The 25,038-nt window shown below is 51.2% G+C and overlaps 1 protein-coding gene across 1 annotated transcript in view; it reads right to left on the minus strand.

Annotated features, from left to right (window-relative positions):
- Window positions 1-1,306: 1,306 nt before the first annotated feature.
- ANGPT4 (angiopoietin 4) overlaps window positions 1,307-25,038 on the minus strand; it is a 38,384-nt gene continuing 14,652 nt past the window's right edge. Inside the window, exons 2-9 of the mRNA XM_077335984.1 lie at window positions 19,655-19,810; window positions 18,296-18,417; window positions 12,370-12,602; window positions 11,111-11,226; window positions 10,742-10,843; window positions 6,844-7,010; window positions 3,022-3,152; window positions 1,307-1,749 (exon numbers count right to left, since the gene is read on the minus strand). Coding sequence (XP_077192099.1) covers window positions 1,577-1,749; window positions 3,022-3,152; window positions 6,844-7,010; window positions 10,742-10,843; window positions 11,111-11,226; window positions 12,370-12,602; window positions 18,296-18,417; window positions 19,655-19,810 — 1,200 coding nt within the window. The 3' untranslated portion in view covers window positions 1,307-1,576. The remainder of the gene's footprint in view (window positions 1,750-3,021; window positions 3,153-6,843; window positions 7,011-10,741; window positions 10,844-11,110; window positions 11,227-12,369; window positions 12,603-18,295; window positions 18,418-19,654; window positions 19,811-25,038) is intronic.

Below are 25,038 nucleotides of genomic sequence, written 5' to 3' on the forward strand. Positions count from 1 at the left end.
GAAGAAGGAGAGTTGGTTCTTATATGCCGCTTTTCTCTACCTGAAGGAATCTGAACGCGGCTTACATTCACCTTCCCTTTCCTCTCCCCACAACAGACACCCTGTGGGGTGGGTGAGGCTGAGAGAGCCCTGATATTCCTGCTCGGTCAGAACAGCTTTATCAGTGCCGTGGCTAGCCCAAGGTCACCCAGCTGGCTGCATGTGGGGGAGCGCAGAATCGATCCCGGCTTGCCAGATTAGAAGTCTGCACTCCTAACCACTACACCAAACTGGCTCTTTACGACACATTAGATAATCAATCACATGAACAGAAAACAGAGCAAAGCAATAAAAAGAACAAATGGCAAAAAGCAGGCATGCACAGGAAAGCTTATGCCCAGAGTAAAACCTTGTCAGCCTCAAAGATGCCACTGGTCTCGAACTTAGGTCTATGGCAGGCATGCAAACCTATGCCCAGAATTCAGTTGGGCTGGCCTCCAGAGAGAGGGGCTGCCTCCATTTTACAGGCTCTGAATCATAGAATCTTAGAATCATAGAGTTGGAAGGGACCTCCTGGGTCATCTAGTCCAACCCCCTGCACTGTGCAGGACACTCACATCCCTATCACTCATCCACTGTCACCTGCCACCCCCTTGAGCCTTCACAGAATCATCCTCTCCGTCAGATGGCTCTCCAGCCTCTGTTTTAAAATTCTGGTTAACCTTTATTTGGTGCCAAAGGCACGACAGATGTGACATTTGCCCAGAGTCAGAGAGACCACTAGGACTACCAGCAAAGTCATACCCTCAGACTGAAGTGCCCTGCAGGGGGCATAAGGAGGTAAGCGATCCTGGGAAAACATAAAGCGATGTAATATCGAATCAACCACTAGAGGAGGCAAAACACATGCAGAGCAGACCAGAAACCCCCGATGCAACAAGAACACACAAGGAAGGAAAACGAGAACGTGAGAAAGCAGGGAGTGAAGAAAACGTTTCAAAAGCCTGTCGGAATTATGCAGCCCTGCAAATTGGGTCGAGAGGGCCAATCCTTGGCACATTATGTGCTGATGCGCAAGAGTTCATGTAGAAAAATACATTAAAAGCAGCCTAGAATGATCGAATCATAAACAACGCTTTATAACCAAGCAAAAGTCAGGAGGTGTGTTGTGAAGAACAGCCAGCAGGGAGCAGGAGGAACAGGATTTCTGTGTGGACTTGCAGCTTTTATTCCCCCCTCCCTCCCCGGGTTTAGCCAATGAACCCTCCCACTCCCCCCCCTTAACAGGCTACTATGGCACATTCCCCACTCCTCCCCCCCACCCCACCCCGGTCAGATTTTGCCTTTAACGTGCAGAGCTCTTTCTTTCTTCCTTCTTCTCTTTCCTTTTCCTTTTCCTTTTCCGATTCTCTTTCCTGGGAAGCCCAACGGCCAACGGAAGGCTATCTCACAAACAAGTCTTGAGTTCCTCTTATTCACAGCAAAGTCCCGGCTTCCTTGGCCGGAGCCGCATCCCAGCGGCCCCTGCCGTGGCTCAGTCACACCTGTCGGTCGCCAAAGATGGACGTGAGGGATGGACATGGTGGGCAATGCGCAGCTATGCCCCTTCGCGCCCGCTGGCAGGCCGGACCATCATGCGGGTGCTCTTTAAGGAGTATCCGGGGCCCTGGAAGTAGTGCCAGCGGATGCCGTTCAGCTTCCGGATGTTGTGTCCCGAGGGATAGTAGACGCCGTTCAGATTGGAGAGGCCACAAGCGTCGAACCACCAACCTGAATGTGGAGGAACAGGAGAGGCCTGCTTGAGATGGCTAAGCGTCATGCGGTTTTTACCGCCTGCTAAAAAAAGGTTAAGAGCCTCTTGTGGCGCAGAGTGGTAAGGCAGCAGACATGCTGTCTGAAAGCTCTGCCCATGAGGCTGGGAGTTCAATCCCAGCAGCCGGCTATAGGTCGACTCAGCCTTCCATCCTTCCGAGGTCGGTAAAATGAGTACCCAGCTTGCTTGCTGAGGGGTAAACGGTCATGACTGGGGAAGGGACTGGCAAACCACCCCGTATTGAGTCTGCCATGAAAATGCTAGAGGGCATCACCCCAAGGGTCAGACATGACTCGGTGCTTGCACAGGGGATACCTTTACCTTTAAGGAAAAAGACCTTTAAATCAGGGGAAGATTTAAAACTGGCAGCAGACCCGGATGCAAGGATCCCTTGCTCCATAAGCATTAGAAGAAGAGGAGTTGTTTTTTGTACCCAAAGGTGTTTCAAAGCAGCTGCCAATTGCCTTCCCTTCCTCTCCCCACAACAGACACCCTGGGAGGTGGGTGAGGCTGAGAGAGCTCTGAGAGAACAGCTCTGCAGGAACGCTTCCCAGAGAACTGTGACTGGCCCAAGGGCACCCAGCTGGCCGCATTTGGAGGAGGAGGGAATCAAACCTGGTTCTTCAGATTAAAGGCCAGCATTCTTAACCATTATGCCACGCTGGCTGTCAGCGGAAGATACCCTGCTTTTAAAGAGTGGCTTTAAAAAGTGGATTTCAGCCGATGCCAGTCAGGTTCCCCACAGTCCTGTTCCACTTGTGAAAACCCAGCACGCCTACGGATCTCGCCGTCTTCAGGGTATCTTCCCTGGGGAAGAATTCGGCACACTCTCAATCCATGTACTGATGTGCTTCAGAGGCTGTTTCTAGACCAGAGTCACCCCCCTCCCTTTGAGTCCCCCGAAGGTGGGCACCTTTGGCATGACAGAGGGCCATGGGCACAACTCCAAAAGGGCCTTTGCAGGAGGTGGGAGAAACCCAAGTGCAGGGAAAAGAGGAGAGACACAGAGAGAAAATCAAACCAGGCTCCTCTGGAACAACGCTGATTCAAACCACGCAGCCCATTGGATCGCCAACAGCCAATCAGAAGCCCACCTGGCCTCACCCATTCTCCAAAAGCTCTTGACAGACACCTCAAAAAGCGCAGGTGGGTGCTTCGGTGCCCATGGGCACCACGTTGGGGATCTTATGAACGCAGAGAGTGGGCTGCATGCCCAAGGACCTACTCACCTCCCGAGAGCATCTGAGCGCATTTGCATATGCAGTTGTCGTTATCTGAGTCGCGCGTGCTGAAGCTGGTCCCTTGGAAGGCCAGGCCGCTCTGCTTCCCGGCAGTGCCCTTGTAGCCTCTCAGAGAAAGCCTGGTGGACAAAGGGGAAAGCTGCAGCTCATAGAATCCCTGGGCCCATTCCGCACACACGGGATAATGCACTTTCAATGCACATTAGAAGTAGATTTTGCTGTTCCGCACAGGAAAATCCAGCTCTGAAAGCCATTGAAAGTGCATTATCCTTTGTGTGCGGAATGGGCCCAGGGCCCATTCCGCACACACAGGATAATGCACTTTCATTGTGCTTTGGCAGCTGGATTTTCCTGTGCGGAACAGGATACTCTACTTCAAAAGTGCATTGAAAGCGCATTATCTAGAGCCGTTCCGCATTCGTCCAAAATAGCACAATGGTTACTAATTGAAATCGCTACAGTTTTGCCGTTATGCACAACGTCATTGACAATCTGCAACACTCCTGAAACCGATCCGCAAAAAGCGCTTCGTTCTAAATTTGCAACATGGAGAACAGGTATTTTACAAGCCCTTCGATGATGGTTCCACGGAGCTCTGAGCTCAGTCAGAAGAGCGTTCCACCCGGCTGGGGCCAGGGCCGAAGAAGCCTGGGTCTGCTTGAGACCGGTTTGGTCTCCTTGGATCCTGAGCAGACTGTGGCCGGCAGATCCTAAAGCTCTTTGGGGGACGTCTTGGGAGGGACGGCTGTGGAGGTTGGCAGAGTCTAAGCATGCAGAAAAGCTGAGCACACGCATGCCGTTGAAGAACAAAATAGATTTGTGGAAGAAACGGACATACTGTATAAGAAAGAGGGGAGGGGGCTGTCTGCCTCTACTCGCTGGGAGAACGGAAACGATTGAACCTCCGATCAAAAACCAAACATGGACACTCGGTGATCTGTCTCCAGGAAAGAGGGCGACAAAGAAGTTGGAGATTCTGCAGGAGAAGATCAGTCTTATGGACTCTGCACGATAGATCTTGAGAAGGGGCGGGATCGACTGCACATAGGGTGGGACCTGGGGATCCCCCTGGCATTACAGATCATCTCCATGCTAAAGAGATCCATTCCCCTTGGGATAATGGCAGTTTTGGAGAGGGGGGAGTTCATTACATTAGACGCTAGATCCCCCACAGCTGCCCTAACCCACATCTGGCAACTCTAACTTCACATAAATACAGAGAGAAGACTGGAAATCCCTGTAGGGCCAATAAAGGGAACCCCTAGTTAGCTTAGCAAGGTTAGTGACCTCCCATTCCAAATTGTTCCCTTCTTGTCTCTGATTGGCTTACTGAGGTTGCCCTGAGATCAGCTAGTCTGCAGCACAGACTGGTTTCTCACTCGTCTCTTCCCTATGAAGTATGTTCTTTTCTTCCATAAGTCTATTCTGTTCTTCAGCAGCAACCATGTGCTCAGCTTTTCTGCATATTTAGACTCCGCCAAGAGCAGGCGCTGGTGGGGGAGGATTGTCCAGCGCCCCACAAAGTGCCCAGGTTCCAGGTCACCAAAGGGACACAGTTGGAACGGTCTTGATTTAAGGTCCTCCTGGATGGGTTTCAAGCGGGCAGTGCCGAGCTGTGTCGCTCCGATGGTGCCAGAAACACGTACAAAACAGCTTGGCTCCATTTCCAGTGAAATGCGTGACTAAGTGAACAAGACCAGTCGCTCGTCAGATTCCTGGTCCAATTTTGGGTTTCTCAGGACAGGAAGAGCTCCCGGGGGATGGAGCTGAGAGGAAGGCCCAAGACTCTCTCCTGGAGAGCTCGATTCGAGGCCAGTCTAGTGCCCTAAAGAGCAAGATTGTTGTAACCTGCCCTGAGTTGCTAGAGAGAGGGTGAGAAATAAAATGCTGTCGTTGTTTTGCTTCCATTTTGCAACGAGAGCAGGGGGGAGCGGGCGGTGAGGGAAAAGAGGTGGAAGTTTCACCTTGAGTCAGCATTGGTTCGTCGTCAGACTAAACCTGGTTCAAACCGCTGGCAGAGTTTAAATGTGCAAAGGGGTGGAGCGCCAGCTGCTTCGAAGAATGAAATGGTTTTATGGAGAAGAGAAGCAAACTTTGCAAATGAGAGAGGAGAGGGATGGCCCTAACTGTCTAACTGACTAATGTTCTGGAGAGAAATCGACAGGAAGTGTGCTGAGAGGAGCAGGAAGTCTCCAACTGAGCCAATCAAGACACAGGGGGAGATGATTTGAACATATTAGGAAGTGTCTAAACTAAAGATGCTAATTATATGGATCCCCCAATGTCCCTTGTAGGATATTCCTAATATGCTGTTAAAACAAGCACCCTATGGGTCTTGCTTATTTCAGGCAGGGAGCTTTAGGTGGACCATTAGGGAGGACTCCCTAAATCAGGGCCCCCAACCTTTCTGCCCCTGCAGGCACTTTTGGGATTCTGATACAATGTGGTAGGTGCTGCCACAAAATGGCCACCACAAAATGGCTGCCATGGGAGGCGGAGCCAGGAACAATCAGAGCCAGTCAACACATGAAGCTGCCTTGGAAAGAATCAGACCTGTGGCTCTTGGGGGTCTTAGGAAGAGGTCTTTCCCATCCCCTCCTGCCTGGTCCTTTTCACTGGAGATGATGCCGGGGATTGAACCTGGGACCTTCTGAGTTCCAATCAGATGTTCTGCCACTGAGCCAGGGTCTTTCCCATCCCCTCCTGCCTGGTCCTTTTGACTGGTGATGTCGGGGATTGAACCTGGGGCCTTCTGCCTGCCAAGCAGAAGCTCTGCCACTGAGCCAGGGTCTCAGGCCAAGGTCTTTCCCATCCCCTCCTGCCTGGTCCTTTTTAACTGGAGATGCCGGGGATTGAACCTGGGACCTTCTGCCTGCCAAGTAGAGGCTCTGCCACTGAGCCAGGGTCTCAGGTAAAGGTCTCTCCCATCCCCTCCTTCCTGGTCCTTCTAACTGGAGATGCCGGGGATTGAACCGGGGACCTCCTGCATGCCAAGCAGAGGCTCTGCCCCTGAGCCAGGGTCTCAGGCCAAGGACTTCCCCATCCCCTCCTGCCTGGTCCTTTTCACTGGAGATGCCGGGGATTGAACCTGGGACCTCCTGCCTGCCAAGCAGCGGCTCTGCCACTGAGCCAGGGTCTCAGGCCAAGGACTTCCCCATCCCCTCCTGCCTGGTCCTTTTTAACTGGAGATGCCGGGGATTGAACCTGGGACCTTCTGCCTGCCAAGTAGAGGCTCTGCCACTGAGCCAGGGTCTCAGGTAAAGGTCTCTCCCATCCCCTCCTTCCTGGTCCTTTTAACTGGAGATGTTGGGGATTGAACCGGGGACCTCCTGCCTGCCAAGCAGAGGCTGTGCCACCGAACGAGGGTCTCAAGCCAAGTTCTTTCCCATCCCTTCCTGCCTGGTCCTTTTCATTGGAGATGCCAGTAATGGAACTGGGGACCTTCAGTATGCCAAGCAGGGGACCTACTACTGAGCCAGGGCCCCTTCCCCTTCCGGTCTGTGGTCCCTTTTGGAATTCTGAGACCCAGCGGTGGGCACAGCCACAAAATGGGACCCACGGGAGTCTCAGCCCACCACAAATGGTCATGGGGTGAGGTCATGCATAACTCTAACAGTAACGTCAACGTTTCTGGCAGAAGCACAGCTTCTCAGGATGCCTTTTAAACAGCACATCCAATCAGCGCCAAAAGCCCCACACTGCCCAACCCCCTTTCTGAAATCGGTCGGTGCATGCCACCCTGGTACACGCAGGCCCCACATTGGGACCCCTGCTTTCGGAGGCTTCTTATGCGCAAAGATCACCTCTTACCTGTAGCGCTGGCGCTCGCTCCCCAGCTGGAACTTCTCGTACTGGGCGTAGGCGCGATTCCCCTCCCAGTCGAGGAGCTCCACTCGCAAGGAATAGGCTCCCTGATTGGTTAGGAGGTGGACGGCTTCATTGCCCAGCCAGTATTCTCCGGGAGGGTCCCCAAAGCCCTGTTGGGGGGTGGGAGGAAAGCCAGCAGTGAGCCTTGCGGTCCAGGTGGGCAAAGGCTGTGATCCTACATCCAAATTGGTCGGAAGTCAATTCCACCGGATCCATGGCACTTACGACGGAGTAAGGATGCGTTGCACCAGCAAGGTGATTTGGGTCTTTGCTGGATGTAACTTCTTAACATTGACCCAGTGCTGATTTCCCTGCCCATTTTGTCCGATCCGCCACGCTGAGCAGCAGCTCATAGAACTATCGGATTCCTGCCTAGTTCCCCAGGTGAGCTGAGCATGCCCAGTAGGCATCTCTGATGATGCAAGAGTGGAGGAAGCCATCTTGGTGGAGTTCCCCTTTGCCTGCTTATGGCTGGAGGGCAGTGGTTGTCCACCAGGGCTTAGCTGATTGGTCAGCAGAAACTGGGAAACCAATGAGTCCGTATGGGGTCAATAAACAATTCAATGAGAGAACCTCCTCACAGGAGAGTGCTGGTTTCCAACACGAGTTTCAACAAACAAATTCCGGTGAATTACCCCTGTTTCGATACACTTCATCAGTTCATAATCTAATCATCAATGGACGGAATGAGATACAGTTAGCAAATGCCCCGCGTTCTCTCTGCCTCCAGGGACGTGCAGTGGAAATTGTAAAGGTTAATTTAATTTAATGTTCCCCAGAGTATTCTGTTAGGATAGATTCAAGTAGGTAGCTGTGTTGGTCTGAAGTAGCACAACTAAATTAGAGTCTAAAGGAACCTTTAAGACCAACAGAGATTTATTCAAGGTGTGAGCTTTCGAGTGCATGCATAGAAAGCTCCCACCTTGAATAAATCTTCGTTGGTCTTAAAGGTGCTGCTGGACTCTATTTTTGTTATATTATTCTATTGTTCTACTGTGTTGCTGTTGTTGTTAGGTGCAAAGTCGTGTCCGACCCATCGCGACCCCAGGGACAATGATCCTCCATGATCATTGCTGTATCACTGTATTATTGTATTATTTTTGTTTTGTGTGAACTGCCCTGACCCTTCGGGGAGGGCAGGATATAAATAAATACTGACCAACAGGCAAGAGTTGGTGGATGAGGTGAAGGAGGTGGGGACCCTAGGGGGAAGTGACCATGTCCTCATAGAATTCCTTTTGAGATGGGGAGCCAAGGAAGCTTGTAGCCAGATGCGGATGTTGGATTTTCGTAGGGCAAACTTTAATAAACTCAGAGACATGATGAGTGTCATACCATGGACGAGAATGCTGGAAGGGAAGGGAGCATGTGAAGGGTGGGCGCTACTCAAACAAGAGCTATTGCATGCTCAATCAATGACTATTCCAGAAATACGAAAACACTGCAGGAGCTCTAAGAAGCCTATTTGGATGAACAGAGAACTTCAAGAGGAACTAAGAAAGAAAAGGAAAATGTTCAGGAAATGGAGGGAAGGACAGAGCTCTAAAGAAGAGTACCTACAGGTTACTAGGCACTGTAGATCAATCATCAGAAAGGCCAAAGCTGAGAGTGAGCTAAGATTGGCCAGGGAAGCCCACTGTAATAAGAAAAGATTTTTCAGTTACGTGAGGAGCAAACGTAAAGTAAAGGAGGCAATAGGCCCGCTGTTGGGTGCGGATGGACAAACTCTAACGAAAGATGCAGAGAAAGCAGAAAGGCTTAGTGCCTATTTTACATCTGTTTTTTCCCACAGGTCAAAGTGTTTAGGCACGTCTAGAGATGGCTGTAGCCAAAGGACAGTGTCTGGGTGGCAGGTTAACATGGATAGAGAGGTTGTCGAGAGGCATTTAGCTGCACTGGATGAGTTCAAATCCCCTGGTCCAGATGAAATGCACCCGAGAGTACTCAAAGAACTTTCCAGAGAACTTGCACAGCCCTTGTCCATCATCTTCGGAACCTCTTTAAGGACTGGAGATGTCCCGGAGGACTGGAAAAGAGCAAACGTTATTCCGATCTTCAAAAAAGGGAGGAAGGATGACCCGGGAAACTACAGACCAGTGAGTCTGACCTCTGTTGTGGGGAAGATAATGGAGCAGATATTAAAGGGAGCGATCTGCAAACATCTGGAGGACAATTTGGTGATCCAAGGAAGTCAGCATGGATTTGTCTCCAACAGGTCCTGCCAGACCAACCTAGTTTCCTTTTTTGACCAAGTAACAGGTTTGCTAGATCGGGGAAATTTGGTTGATGTCATTTACTTGGATTTTAGTAAAGCTTTTGACAAGGTTCCCCATGATGTTCTGATGGATAAGTTGAAGGACTGCAATCTGGATTTTCAGATCGTTAGGTGGATAGGGAATTGGTTAGAGAACCGCACTCAAAGAGTTGTTGTCAATGGTGTTTCATCAGACTGGAGAGAGGTGAGTAGCGGGGTACCTCAGGGTTCGGTGCTCGGCCCGGTACTTTTTAACATATTTATTAATGATCTAGATGAGGGGGTGGAGGGACTACTCATCAAGTTTGCAGATGACACCAAATTGGGAGGACTGGCAAATACTCCGGAAGATAGAGACAGAGTTCAACGAGATCTGAACACAATGGAAAAATGGGCAAATGAGAACAAGATGCAATTTAATAAAGATAAGTGTAAAGTTCTGCATCTGGGTCAGAAAAATGAAAAGCATGCCTACTGGATGGGGGATACGCTTCTAGGTAGCACTGTGTGTGAACGAGACCTTGGGGTACTTGTGGATTGTAAACTAAACATGAGCAGGCAGTGTGATGCAGCGGTAAAAAAGGCAAATGCCATTTTGGGCTGTATCAACAGAGGCATCACATCAAAATCACAAGATGTCATAGTCCCATTGTATACGGCACTGGTCAGACCACACCTGGAGTACTGTGTGCAGTTCTGGAGGCCTCACTTCAAGAAGGACATCGATAAAATTGAAAGGGTACAGAGGAGAGCGACGAAGATGATCTGGGGCCAAGGGACCAAGCCCTATGAAGATAGGTTGAGGGACTTGGGAATGTTCAGCCTGGAGAAAAGGAGGTTGAGAGGGGACATGATAGCCCTCTTTAAGTATTTGAAAGGTTGTCACTTGGAGGAGGGCAGGATGCTGTTTCTGCTGGCTGCAGAGGAAAGGACACGCAGTAATGGGTTTAAACTTCAAGTACAACGATATAGGCTAGATATCAGGAAAAAGTTTTTCACAGTCAGAGTAGTTCAGCAGTGGAATAGGCTGCCTAAGGAGGTGGTGAGCGCCCCCTCACTGGAAATCTTCAAGCAAAGGTTGGATACACACTTTTCTTGGATGCTTTAGGATGCTTAGGGCTAATCCTGCGTTGAGCAGGTGGTTGGACTAGATGGCCTGTATGGCCCCTTCCAACTCTATGATTCTATGATTCTATGAAAATAAAATAAAATAAAATAAAATAAAATAAAATAAAATAAAATAAAATAAAATAAAATAAAATAAAATAAAATAAAATAAAATAAAATAAAATAAAATAAAATAAAATAAAATAAAATAAAATAAAATAAAATAAAAAACTTAGATCACACCTTTCTAGCATTTATATATAACCACAGAACTTTCAGTGATTCACTTGCAGTCTTCAAGCAAAGGTTGGAGACACACTTTTCTTGGATGCTTTAGGATGCTCTGGGCTGATCCTGCGTTGAGCAGGGGGTTGGACTAGATGGCCTGTATGGCCCCTTCCAACTCTATGATTCTGTGATTCCTAGAAGGGGCTGCTGTCACCCTTCCATGTTTCCTCTCCTTGCTTCCCTGGCCCCTACCTGCTTGTACTCCCTCCAGTTCCGCTGGAAGCTGATGCTGCCGTTGAAGCGTTGCTGGATAACAGTCCACCCTCCGCCGTCGGTCTGCATGTCACAGAAGGCCTGCCAAAAGGAAGCAAAACGGGGAAAGCTCCCTCTTTCCTTTAGAAGAAAGCGTGCAAATCACACACACACCCCCACACACACATAGAAATGTGTGTCTCTTTATGTACATTGCTGCCCTCTGTGAGAATCTCCCCAACATTTCCTTTGGGAGGGGTGAGCGAAAGCCCAAATGTTTTGATCTGCAGATGTATACTTGGGCATGGAGCTGGGAGGGGGCACAGCAGTAAAGCAAGTGAAATTTAGGGCCCTCCGGGTTCCACCGACCTTTAGGGGCGCCGTCAGATTGTGGATGCGGAGAGCGTAAACCCCACTGAGGTTGAGTCCCGACTGCTGGACCTCGGCACAGTCTTGGAAAAGCCGGTCGTCTTTCTTCGACGGAACTAGCCAGAAAAAGAGAAATTCCAGAGAACCGTTTGCCTTCAGCTAGAAGACACAAGAAGAAGCCAGGGGTGTGTGTGTGTGAAAAGGGGGACATTTCCCTATTTTGATCATGCTAGGATGCGATTGTGTGATTGCACATGCTCAGTTTTGTTAAAAAGGGAGATGAGAAGACTCCGGGGGGAAATCTGCATTACAGAAAAGTTGCAAAAATACAGTGTCTTATATCTCAGCTCCGCATGTGTTTTGTGCCGTGTTTGATTTTTGCTTCTGCGTTGCAAACACTGGCCAGTGTGTCTTCAGCGTGGTACCACCGAGGCATATTCTGCATTCCCCAATAAAAGCAACCTGATTTACGCCCTCGTTTTTTTAAACGTTTGTTCAAGTACAACCAGTTTGTGTTCAGGTTGCCGTTGAAAGGAGGGGGAGGAGCCTAATCCAAAGAAAGCCAGCATGGTGTCATGGTTAAGAGCAGTGGCTCCTAATCTGGCGAGTCGGGTTTGATTCCCCCTTCCTCCTCCACATGCAGCCAGCTGGGTGGCCTTGGGCTAGTCAGAGTCATGTTAGAGCTGTTCTCCCTGAGCAGTTCTGTCAGAGCTCTCTTAGCCCCCCTTGCCTCACAGGGTGTTCATTGAGGGGAGAGGATGGGAAGGGAAGGGGACTGTAAGTCACTTTGAGACTGTTTTAGGCCATGAAAAGTGGGTATAAAACCAACTTGCCTTCAGTTAAAGACAGCTACCAGCTACTTGACGAACGTTTGGTAAATATTCTGCGGTTGTGTGAACATCTGGGGAATATTCGTCAAAATTCGCAAAGGAGAATGCATTGTGGGGAGAGGAAGGGAAAGAGGTTTGTAAGCCGTTTTGAGACTCCTTCAGGGAGTGAAAAAGCAGGGTATAAAAGTCAACTCTTCTTCTTCTGTAGCTGCTACTTTCCCTATCACAAATGGCCAGCATCATGTGTGTGGGAGAGGCGAGGGCAGGGTGTCTACGGATGGAAGAGGCGGAAAGAGACGTCCCTCCGTGGAAGGCCATGTGAAGAGAGGGAGAAGACACCTCCGCACCCTTGGAGTGATGCAGCGCCCCCTAGTGTCCAGCCCGGCTGAGTGGCTCACTCCAACCGGCCACCCTGCCCCTTCCACTCACCTTTGCCTTGGGAGACCAGCTGGACCAAACCCTCGATGGACTCCAGGAGCTGCTGCTGCTGCTGCTGGAGAAAGCTGCTGTTGCTGTTGGTGGCCAGGAGAGTCTTCTCCAGGCCCTCGATGGTGCTGCCCTGATGGAGGACCAGCTGCTGCAGCTGCTCCTTCTCCTGCCGGCTCCCCTCCAGCTCCACCAAGTGCTTCTTCTCCATCTCCTGGACCCGGGTCTCTAAAAGGCTGCCAAGGACAGAACTCCTTTTTCGTTTTGTATCCTGCCTTCCTCTCCAGCGGGGGGGGGGGGCATCAAAGTGACTTAAGAACAGAAGAGCCCTGCTGGATCAGACCAGCAGGGACCATGTAGCCAAGCCTCCTGCCTCACACAGGGGCCAACCATTTCATCTGGAGGTCTTACAACAGGGCATGGAGGATGAGGCCTTCATGAAAAGACCAGAAGAGCCCTGCTGGGTCAGGCCAGTCTAGCATGCACACTTCTTCAAATGCTTTGCACCCCAAATCTTGCCCCCAGAATTAAACTTTGTGGGCCTTAAAGGTCCCCCAGGACTCCCACTTTGTTCGGCTCCTTCAGGCCAACTTGGCGACCCACCGGAATCCATCCATCTCTATGTAATGCTTGGCGTTGTGGTTAGGAGGGCGGACTTCTAATCTGGCGAGCCGGGTTTGATTCCCTGCTCCTTCCCCACAGGCAGCCAGCTGGGTGACCTTGGGCTCGCCACGGCTCTGATAAAGCTGTTCTGACCTAGAAGGAATATCAGGGCTCTCCCAGCTTCATTTGCCTCACAGGGTGTCTGTTGTGGGGAGAGGAAAGGGAAGGCGAATGTCAGCCGCTCCGAGACTCCTTTGGGTGGAAAAAAAGGGACATAGAAGAACCAACTCTTCTTCTCCTCCAGTAATCTCAGGGCTCTCTCAGCCTCCCCTCCCTCACAGGGTGTCTGTTGTGGGGAGAGGAAAGGGAAGGTGACTGTAAGCCGTTTTGAGACTCCTTCAGGTAGAGAAAAGTGGCATATAAGAACCAACTCTCCTTCTTCAGTAATCTCAGGGCTCTCTCAGCCTCCCTCCCTCACAGGGTGTCTGTTGTGGGGAGAGGAAAGGGAAGGTGACTGTAAGCCGTTTTGAGACTCCTTCAGGTAGAGAAAAGTGGCATATAAGAACCAACTCTCCTTCTTCAGTAATCTCAGGGCTCTCTCAGCCTCCCTCCCTCACAGGGTGTCTGTTGTGGGGAGAGGAAAGGGAAGGTGACTGTAAGCCGTTTTGAGACTCCTTCAGGTAGAGAAAAGTGGCATATAAGAACCAACTCTCCTTCTTCAGTAATCTCAGGGCTCTCTCAGCCTCCCCTCCCTCACAGGGTGTCTGTTGTGGGGAGAGGAAAGGGAAGGTGACTGTAAGCCGTTTTGAGACTCCTTCAGGTAGAGAAAAGTGGCATATAAGAACCAACTCTCCTTCTTCAGTAATCTCAGGGCTCTCTCAGCCTCCCTCCCTCACAGGGTGTCTGTTGTGGAGAGAGGAAAGGGAAGGTGACTGTAAGCCGTTTTGAGACTCCTTCAGGTAGAGAAAAGTGGCATATAAGAACCAACTCTCCTTCTTCAGTAATCTCAGGGCTCTCTCAGCCTCCCTCCCTCACAGGGTGTCTGTTGTGGGGAGAGGAAAGGGAAGGTGACTGTAAGCCGTTTTGAGACTCCTTCAGGTAGAGAAAAGTGGCATATAAGAACCAACTCTCCTTCTTCAGTAATCTCAGGGCTCTCTCAGCCTCCCTCCCTCACAGGGTGTCTGTTGTGGGGAGAGGAAAGGGAAGGTGACTGTAAGCCGTTTTGAGACTCCTTCAGGTAGAGAAAAGTGGCATATAAGAACCAACTCTCCTTCTTCAGTAATCTCAGGGCTCTCTCAGCCTCCCTCCCTCACAGGGTGTCTGTTGTGGAGAGAGGAAAGGGAAGGTGACTGTAAGCCGTTTTGAGACTCCTTCAGGTAGAGAAAAGTGGCATATAAGAACCAACTCTCCTTCTTCAGTAATCTCAGGGCTCTCTCAGCCTCCCTCCCTCACAGGGTGTCTGTTGTGGGGAGAGGAAAGGGAAGGTGACTGTAAGCCATTTTGAGACTCCTTCAGGTAGAGAAAAGTGGCATATAAGAACCAACTCTCCTTCTTCAGTAATCTCAGGGCTCTCTCAGCCTCCCTCCCTCACAGGGTGTCTGTTGTGGAGAGAGGAAAGGGAAGGTGACTGTAAGCCGTTTTGAGACTCCTTCAGGTAGAGAAAAGTGGCATATAAGAACCAACTCTCCTTCTTCAGTAATCTCAGGGCTCTCTCAGCCTCCCTCCCTCACAGGGTGTCTGTTGTGGGGAGAGGAAAGGGAAGGTGACTGTAAGCCGTTTTGAGACTCCTTCAGGTAGAGAAAAGTGGCATATAAGAACCAACTCTCCTTCTTCAGTAATCTCAGGGCTCTCTCAGCCTCCCTCCCTCACAGGGTGTCTGTTGTGGAGAGAGGAAAGGGAAGGTGACTGTAAGCCGTTTTGAGACTCCTTCAGGTAGAGAAAAGTGGCATATAAGAACCAACTCTCCTTCAGTAATCTCAGGGCTCTCTCAGCCTCCCTCCCTCACAGGGTGTCTGTTGTGGGGAGAGGAAAGGGAAGGTGACTGTAAGCCGTTTTGAGACTCCTTCAGGTAGAGAAAAGTGGCATATAAGAACCAACTCTCCTTCTTCAGTAATCTCAGGGCTCTCTCAGCCTCCCTCCCTCACAGGGTGTCTGTTGTGGAGAGAGGAAAGGGAAGGTGACTGTAAGCCGTTTTGAGACTCCTTCAGGTAGAGAAAAGTGGCATATAAGAACCAACTCTCCTTCTTCAGTAATCTCAGGGCTCTCTCAGCCTCCCTCCCTCACAGGGTGTCTGTTGTGGGGAGAGGAAAGGGAAGGTGACTGTAAGCCGTTTTGAGACTCCTTCAGGTAGAGAAAAGTGGCATATAAGAACCAACTCTCCTTCTTCAGTAATCTCAGGGCTCTCTCAGCCTCCCTCCCTCACAGGGTGTCTGTTGTGGGGAGAGGAAAGGGAAGGTGACTGTAAGCCGTTTTGAGACTCCTTCAGGTAGAGAAAAGTGGCATATAAGAACCAGCTCTTCTTCTTCTTCAGTAATCTCAGGGCTCTCTCAGCCTCCCTCCCTCACAGGGTGTCTGTTGTGGGGAGAGGAAAGGGAAGGTGACTGTAAGCCGTTTTGAGACTCCTTCAGGTAGAGAAAAGTGGCATATAAGAACCAACTCTCCTTCTTCAGTAATCTCAGGGCTCTCTCAGCCTCCCTCCCTCACAGGGTGTCTGTTGTGGGGAGAGGAAAGGGAAGGTGACTGTAAGCCGTTTTGAGACTCCTTCAGGTAGAGAAAAGTGGCATATAAGAACCAACTCTTCTTCTTCTTCAGTAATCTCAGGGCTCTCTCAGCCTCCCTCCCTCACAGGGTGTCTGTTGTGGGGAGAGGAAAGGGAAGGTGACTGGAAGCCGCTTTGAGACTCCTTCAGGTAGAGAAAAGTGGCATATAAGAACCAACTCTTCTTCTTCTTCAGTAATCTCAGGGCTCTCTCAGCCTCCCTCCCTCACAGGGTGTCTGTTGTGGGGAGAGGAAAGGGAAGGTGACTGGAAGCCGCTTTGAGACTCCTTCAGGTAGAGAAAAGTGGCATATAAGAACCAACTCTTCTTCTTCTTCAGTAATCTCAGGGCTCTCTCAGCCTCCCTCCCTCACAGGGTGTCTGTTGTGGGGAGAGGAAAGGGAAGGTGACTGTAAGCCGTTTTGAGACTCCTTCAGGTAGAGAAAAGCGGCATATAAGAACCAACTCTTCTTCTTCTTCAGTAATCTCAGGGCTCTCTCAGCCTCCCTCCCTCACAGGGTGTCTGTTGTGGGGAGAGGAAAGGGAAGGTGACTGTAAGCCGTTTTGAGACTCCTTCAGGTAGAGAAAAGTGGCATATAAGAACCAACTCTTCTTCTTCTTCAGTAATCTCAGGGCTCTCTCAGCCTCCCTCCCTCACAGGGTGTCTGTTGTGGGGAGAGGAAAGGGAAGGTGGCTGGAAGCCGCTTTGAGACTCCTTCAGGTAGAGAAAAGTGGCATATAAGAACCAACTCTTCTTCTTCTTCAGTAATCTCAGGGCTCTCTCAGCCTCCCTCCCTCACAGGGTGTCTGTTGTGGGGAGAGGAAAGGGAAGGTGACTGGAAGCCGCTTTGAGACTCCTTCAGGTAGAGAAAAGTGGCATATAAGAACCAACTCTTCTTCTTCTTCAGTAATCTCAGGGCTCTCTCAGCCTCCCTCCCTCACAGGGTGTCTGTTGTGGGGAGAGGAAAGGGAAGGTGACTGGAAGCCGCTTTGAGACTCCTTCAGGTAGAGAAAAGTGGCATATAAGAACCAACTCTTCTTCTTCTTCAGTAATCTCAGGGCTCTCTCAGCCTCCCTCCCTCACAGGGTGTCTGTTGTGGGGAGAGGAAAGGGAAGGTGACTGGAAGCCGTTTTGAGACTCCTTCAGGTAGAGAAAAGCGGCATATAAGAACCAACTCTTCTTCTTCTTCAGTAATCTCAGGGCTCTCTCAGCCTCCCTCCCTCACAGGGTGTCTGTTGTGGGGAGAGGAAAGGGAAGGTGACTGGAAGCCGCTTTGAGACTCCTTCAGGTAGAGAAAAGTGGCATATAAGAACCAACTCTTCTTCTTCTTCAGTAATCTCAGGGCTCTCTCAGCCTCCCTCCCTCACAGGGTGTCTGTTGTGGGGAGAGGAAAGGGAAGGTGACTGTAAGCCGTTTTGAGACTCCTTCAGGTAGAGAAAAGCGGCATATAAGAACCAACTCTTCTTCTTCTTCAGTAATCTCAGAGCTCTCTCAGCCTCCCTCCCTCACAGGGTGTCTGTTGTGGGGAGAGGAAAGGGAAGGTGACTGTAAGCCGTTTTGAGACTCCTTCAGGTAGAGAAAAGTGGCATATAAGAACCAACTCTTCTTCTTCTTCAGTAATCTCAGGGCTCTCTCAGCCTCCCTCCCTCACAGGGTGTCTGTTGTGGGGAGAGGAAAGGGAAGGCGAAAGCAGCTCTGAGACTCCTTTGGGTGGAAAAAAGCGGCATAGAAGAACCAACTCTTCTCCTTCTTCTTTCATCTTCTTCTTCTGAAGATGTGTGCCTCTTACACATGCTAAGTCACTCAGTCCTCCCTTAAGCCCAGAATTCAACTTTGTGTGCCTTAAAGGTGCCCCTGGGCTCAAACGTTGTTCTCCATGAAAGCGCTTCCCAGGCCCACATCCCCTGGGATTTGCCAGTCCAGAGTCGGCGACCCGAGAGCTCAGCTCCGCCCGGCTTTGCCAAAGACTGAGCCTCAGACCCTCCATCTGGGCTCGGAAGGGAGAGCTGCATTCCAGTCGAGCGAGACTGAGATAAGGGAGCTTGGCCAGTGCAGTGGAAGGGGGGAAGAAGACAATGTGTCACGCTTGCATTTCTGGACCCTGAATCAACACAAAACAGCCCCAGCTCTGTAGGGCGCCTGGGAGCTCAAAAGGGCTTCACAAGGGGGGGATTTGCAACCCCCCAAGGGAGCAGGTTCACAGGGTGGGAAGACGGGGAAACCACAAGCCTCCACTGAGAAAGACAGCCTGGCTTTCAGGGAATACTGGAGGTTGCCAATCCCCAGGCCGGGGCTGGAAATCTGCTGATTTTACAACTGTCTCCCCCCAAATCCCCTTCTCAGCCTCACCCACCCCACAGGGTGTCTGTTGCGGGGAGAGGAATGGGCAGGTGACTGGAAGCCGCTTGGAGCCTCCTTCGGGTAGGGAAAAGCGGCATATAAGAACCAACTCTTCTTCTTCCTCGGCTCTACGCCTGCATGTGGAGGAGTGGGGAATCCAATCCGCTTCTGCAGATTAGAGGCTGCCGTTCTTACCCATGACTCCACGCTGGCCAGAAGGACAATCTTACCTGTTTCGGTTCTGCAATTTCTGGATCTCATTGGTCTGAATCAGAAGCTGCGTTTCCAGCTTGTTTGTGGACAGGGAGTTCTCCAAGAGCTGGATCTCGATGCGGGAGGTCTGATTGAGCACCTGAGCAAAGCGGAGAGCAACACCGGGGGTCAGGGCTGAAACCAGAGCCAAACTCCATAGATGTTTCTGGCTCTCCAGATGACCTTGGACTATAATTCCCATGCGCCCCTGCCAGCACATGGTGGTGGCAGAGGCTCATGGGAATCGCAGTCCACAGACACCTGGAGAGCCAAAATTTGGCTACTCCTGCCTTAGGAGCTCTTGTTGGTGCCCAGTCTCATCCAGGCTGTCACTGTGGCTCAGCGGGAGAAGCTCTGCTTGGCATTCAGAAGGTCCCAGGTTCAATCCCCAGCATCTCCAGTTAGAAGGACCAGGAAGGAGGTGATGTAGAATAGCGATCACCAACCTGTGGGCCGCAGACCACATGTGGTCCTTTGACTAATTGGAGGTGGGCCCAATTGGAGGTGGGACGCCTTCTCCCCCCCCCCCCCCGGCCCTTTACTTCATCCCCAGTGATAAAAAGGTTGGGGACCACTGATGTAGAAGACCTCTGCCTGAGACCCTGGAGAGCCAAGAAGGGAGGCTGTGGCTCAGTGGAAAAGCCATTCAGACGGTCCCAGGTTCAATCCCCAGCATCTCCTGTTGAAAGGAGTAGGCAGTAGGTGACGGGGAAGAGAAGGTCCCAAATTCAATCCCATGCTAGAAACCAGGACTAGCCCCCAAGCCAGGGGTATGGTTGCCCATTCCGGGTTGGGAAATACCAGGAGATTTTGGGGGTGGAGCCTGGGGAGGGCTGAATTAGGGGAGGGACCTTAGCGATGCCCTCTAGTCCACCCACCAAAGCAGCCAATTTCTCCAGGGGAAACGGATCTCAGTCATCTGGAAATCAATTGTTAATAGCAGGAGGTCTCCAGGCCCCACCTGGAGGTTGGCAGCTCTTCCTAGGCATCTCCAGCATTTTGGAGTCTTTGGAATTCTGACACGGGGGGGTCGAGAGTTGGCTTTAAGGATAAGTCCTGTCACGAACCACCCTGAGCCCGCTTGCAGGGAGGGCGCGGTCAATAAAGCCAATTATAAGGAGCAATCAATACATAAAAGTAACTCTGTAACATTTCGGGCAGGAGTTTGGGCTAACAAGATGCATTTTACTCCACACAGCCAGCCAGAGGCCCTGCTAGCCCCAGGACAATGTCCCAGATGTGTCTCCCTCTCCTTACAGGCCTCGCTATGGTGATTTCTTTCCTCTTCCCTCGATTCTGGGACTCCCCCCTCCCCCACCCGAGCCGCCTGCCACCACCTGAGCCTCCACGTCCGTCAGCTTCCGGGTCTGTTCAGCCGTCTGGTTCAGGAGGTGCGTCCCGATCTCCAGCATGGTGGCCGTCTGGTTCTGCACCGCCGTCTGCTGCATTTGCGCCATCTCGGACTTCATGTTCATCTGGATGTAGCTCTCCAGCTGCAAGGAGAATGGGCAGAGGTTACAGGGAGCAACCGGGTCTCGCTCTCTTTCTGGTGGCCCGACATAGCCCAGGCAAGAAGAAGAAGAAGAAGAAGAAGAAAGAAGAAGAAGAAAGAAGAAGTAGAAAGAAGAAAGAAGAAGAAGAAGAAGAAAGAAGAAGAAGAAGAAAGTAGAAAGAAGAAAGAAGAAGAAGAAGAAAGAAAGAAAGAAGAAGAAGAAGAAGAAGAAGAAGAAGAAGAAGAAGAAGAAGAAGAAGAAGAAGAACTGGGTTTTTATACCCTGCTTTTCACTGCCGAAAGGAGTCTCCAAGCAGCTTCCAATCGCCTTCCCTTCCTTTCCGCACCACAGACACCCTGGGAGGTGGGCAGGGCTGAGAGAGCCCCGTCAGAACTGCTCTGCAAGAACAGCTCTAAGAGAACTGTGGCTGGCCCAAGGTCATCCAGCTGGCTGTGAGTGGAGGAGCAGCCCTGGCTGGCACTTAGAGAGGAGACCCCAATGATCTCCAAGAACACCATCCCCGAACGTCACTTGCCCGGCAGCCAGACGATCCTGGCATCTCCCGGATACATGACACACCTGCCAGGTGATCAATAATCATAAATCATCTCTCTCTCTCGTTCTCCCTTCCCCGCCCAGGGCTGGCTTCTGGTTTTGCAAAGCCCGAACGCTTTGCCTCCCCATTTCCCGAAACAGAGACTCTCTCTCTGGAGGGACTCCTCAGATCCCGTTCCCTCTCCAGCGATGCGGGGTCTGACGAAGCGGAATTCTGTCTCGAGACAGGCTGACCCCAGTTGCCTTGGGAACCCTTTGCTGTGAAGCAGAAACCCGAGGGGTCTCAGGCATCGCCCGGGGGTCAGAGCCTGCGTTTGGTAACCTGGATCCGTGCCTCCAGAAAAGGAATAAATCTCCTCTTGGGGAAATTAATCTCCCTGAGAAAGTTGGCAGGGGGAAATGCTGGAGGCCCGGCCTGTCCTCAAAATCCCTCTGGTTTTCAAGCTCCGGGAAAAATGGCAGACGTAAGAGGGTGGACTCTCGGACCTTTTGCTCCATGCAGGCCCCTGGCTTCCCCAAAATTTCCAGGGTAGGCCCAGAGAGGGCAATCCTATCAATTAAATCCACTGAGAAAGGTGGCATATAAATCTCCAAATAAATAAACAAACAAGTGATGCTACAGGAGGGAAAAGAATTCATCCCCAGCTCAGCACTCGCTGAGTGGACTGCTAACTCAGGTTGCCAACTCTGCCTTGGGAAATTCCTGGGGGTTTGGGGGTGACGCCCCAGAGAAGTGGTGTTTTTGGAGGGGAGAGAGGTCAGTGAGCACAGGGTGCCTGAGGGTCCACTCTCCAAGCAGCATCCAGGGCCACTGAGGAACCGCTCTGACTGTCAGGAACTTCTTCTGGGTGATTAGATGGAATTTCCTTTGAATTAATTTCATCCCACTGGTTCTGGTCTGTCCCTCTGGGGCAAGAGAGAACAACTCTGCTCCATCCTCTACATGGCAGCCTTTTAAATACTTGAAGATGGCTATCAGATCCCCTCTCAGTCGCCTCCTCTCCAGGCTAAACAGACCAAGCTCCCCCAACCTTTCTTCATACGTCTTCATACAGTTTGGTGTAGTGGTTAGGAGTGCGGACTTCTAATCTGGCATGCCGGGTTCGATTCTGCACTCCCCCACATGCAGCCAGCTGGGTGACCTTGGGCTCGCCACGGCACTGATAAAGCTGTTCTGACCGGGCAGTGATATCAGGGCTCTCTCAGCCTCACCCACCCCACAGGGTGTCTGTTGTGGGGAGAGGAATGGGAAGGCGACTGTAAGCCGCTTTGAGCCTCCTTCGGGTAGGGAAAAGCGGCATATAAGAACCAACTCTTCTTCTTCTTCTTCTTCTCCAAACCCCTCACCAGCTTTGCCCTCCTCTGGACATGCTCCAGTTTGTCTGCATCCCTCTTCAACTGGGGTGCCCAAAACTGAACCCGGTCCTCCAAGGGAGTGAACATGGTAAAGAGGACCATCACTTGCAAATGATTCTGGCCCAGCGGATGCGATTGCTTTAGGATGCTTAGGGTTAATCCTGCGTTGAGCAGGGGGTTGGACTAGATGGCCTTTATGGCCCCTTCCAACTCTATGATTCTATGATTCTATGATTCTATTCTATGATTCCACAAGACTCCGTGTTGTTTTGTCTGCAGGGCTCGGGCCCATCAACCCCTCTGGAATTTCTCTTTTAGGGAACAATCTGTCTTTGCCGCATGGTTTCCGGATTTCGCAATACCAAGAGCTGTTTATGTTTTTGGGGAGGTTTCAATTGCAGTATGCAAGGGGCATTCCTTTGGCTCTCGTTCGAATTGTCATGTCCTTACGAATGGCTTTTTTGGGGACTTTGTAAAATGTTTATGGGGAAGCTGGACCCTGATCTCTCCTATGAGGAAAAATTCCATGGGATGTCTACACCTAAGGTAGTGTGGCGGAGGGGTTAGAGCGTCAGACAGAGAAGGCGTGCAAATGACAGATTGGAAAAAATGATTCTGTTTGGTAAGTGAAGGCAGCAGAAGAAGAGGTCGACAAAGGACAAGATGGACGGATAGAATCAAAGGCTAAGTGGTATGTATGGCCAGCGTGGTATCGTGGCTAACAGCAGTAGCTTTTAAACTGGTGAGCAGGGTTTGATTCCTTCTCTTCCTCATGCAACCAGCTGGGTGACCTTGCGCTCATCACAGTCCTGATAGTGCTGTTCTCACAGAGCAGTCCTGTCAGAGCTCTCTCAGCCTTCCCTCCCTCACAGGGTGTCTGTTGTGGGGAAGGGAAAGGGAAGGCGAATGGAGCCGCTTTGGGAGTCCTTCGGGTAGAGAAAGGCGGCATATAAGAACCAACTCTTCTTCTTCTTCAGTAATCTCAGGGCTCTCTCAGCCTCACCCACCTCACAGGGTGTCCTATTACAGTTTAACCAAGAACCAAGTTGGGTGCTACAGCTACCCATTTTGGAAACAGGGAGGTGGAGAGCCTGGAATAACATGAAGCCAAGCTGAGCTGTGGGCAGGATCCAGCCGAGGGCACTCAGGGGCCTTTCAACGCGGACCCGCAGCCCCACACAGTAGACGGAAAGCTGCTTTGTCTTTCGGTCCGAAATGAAAGGCAGATGTCGCTTCCTCCGTCTTAATCCGCCGGGGAGATGAGTTTCCCAAAACCCTTCTATTTTTAGGAGGAAGTTATAAAAGAGGCGTTTGTTCAATCTGATCCGTTCCAGGTGCCCGTTTCTTGGCCGGGCTTGTGGGAGACGGGAGAAAGAGGACTCGAGATCAAACGCTGGCCGGGCCGCGGGTTCGGTCACTGGGATCCTGAACAGCCCTTCCAGTGTTACATAAGCCGGGGCTCTGGGTCTGGGCAACCTTTTCCATCCTCTTGGCCCGTCCCTGCTGGGCGACGGGCTTTGCTTGTCTCCGCTGGCAGGCAGGCAAACAGAGAGGCAGAGGGAAATGGAGGGGACGTTATACCTTGCCTTCTGGGGTAAATAGGTCCCCCAGATTGAGGGGAAAGCTAGGGCTCCCCCTCCCATGGGATACGGAGCCAGACCATTATTCCAGCCGTGGCCAAACTGTGGATCTCCAGAGGTCCATGGACTACAATTCCCATGAGCCCCTGCTGGCTCTCCAGAGGGCCATGGACTACAATTCCCATGAGCCCCTGCTGGACATATGGAGAGACACCATTTGGCCACTTTTGCCCTAGACCAGGGGTAGTCAAACTGTGGATCTCCAGAGGTCCATGGACTACAATTCCCATGAGCCCTTGCTGGACATATGGAGAGACACCATTTGGACACTTTTGCCCTAGACCAGAGGTAGTCAAACTGCGGCCCTCCAGATGTCCATGGACTACAATTCCCAGGAGCCCCTGCCAGCGAATGCTGGCAGGGGCTTCTGGGAATTGTAGTCCATGGACATCTGGAGGGCCGCAGTTAGACTACCCCTGCCCTGGACTATGAGCACCATATTGGGGGGGTCCGGTTCTAGAATTTGTGGAAATCTAGGGGCCAGAAACAATTTAAAGAATTGATAAGAATGACCATGAGGCTACCAATGTATGGCTAGAATAAAGGGACCCCTCCAAGGAAGTAGGGCTGCCAACCTCCAGGCATGGCCTGGAGCTCTCCCAGAGTTACAACGGCTTTCCAGATGGCAGAGATCGGTTTCATGGGAGAAATGGCTTCCTGGGCCATGCCAGACCCCCGATGGAGACAGAGGAACCCCCACTGTGGCGTTGTTCCCAGAAGAGTGTTTGGGTAGCAGGGGGGGAGCTCTTGGAGACACCCCCACCCCTTCCCTAGGCTTCCTTGTGGGATCCGTAGCATGCTTGATTCAAAAGCATATAAAGAATATCCTGCAGGGGGCATCGGAGGAGATGTGTATTTAGCATCGTTAGATTTTTTCAAAGAATCTCCTTCAGTGTCCTAATTGGCTCCTTTGGAGACTTCCTGCTCCTTGGAGTGCACTTCCTCCCTGACGGCCTTAGTCGGTTAGACTGCTAGGACTCTCCCACTCCTCTCTTTCCTTACAAAGTTGTTTCAGTTTTCAGGACAGCTATTAATTCTTTAAGCAGCCAGCGCTCTGCCAGCTGGATATTAAAACTCTACCAGCACCCTGGGGGGTGGCCTTTAAGGCGATATACACGGTTGAGCCTTCCCCTCAACAAACTCTGCTAACCCTCCCCAGGCTCTACCCCCCCAAAACCTCCTGGTATTTCCTAGCCCAGAACTGGCAACTGGGAGGTGGGTTTTGCCTCCGACTGACGTGACACAGGAAGAGAAACTCGGGAGCTCGTCTGGAAAACATTTCCCCTTTCCAAGCAGCCTCATTAATCCTCCCATCTCCCAGGGCAAACATTTTGTTTATGACAATAAACAAATTTGGGTTGGCCGGGACAGTGAACAGAGGAAGGAGCGGGGGGGAGGGGGGGAGGGTGTCCACCAGCCAGAAGGCCTCCGCTGGGAGCAGGGCATCCCATGGCTCTGACTTGGCATCTCGCGTGCTGGTGGAAACTGAATCACCGGCTGCGCACCATGCGCCATTGATCATCCCAATTAGCCGGGCCTTCAGGGGAGAAGGAGCATGGAGCGGACGCCAATGGAGCTGAATTGAAACGGTGCTGTTTCCCTACAAACAATTCTCAGCGGTGCAAAAAAATACCCCCATCGTCTTCCTGGCAAACGTACAGCACCCCACGTGAAAAC

This window comes from Paroedura picta, chromosome 4 (assembly GCF_049243985.1).
Source record: "Paroedura picta isolate Pp20150507F chromosome 4, Ppicta_v3.0, whole genome shotgun sequence".
Taxonomy (NCBI): Eukaryota; Metazoa; Chordata; class Lepidosauria; order Squamata; family Gekkonidae; genus Paroedura; species Paroedura picta.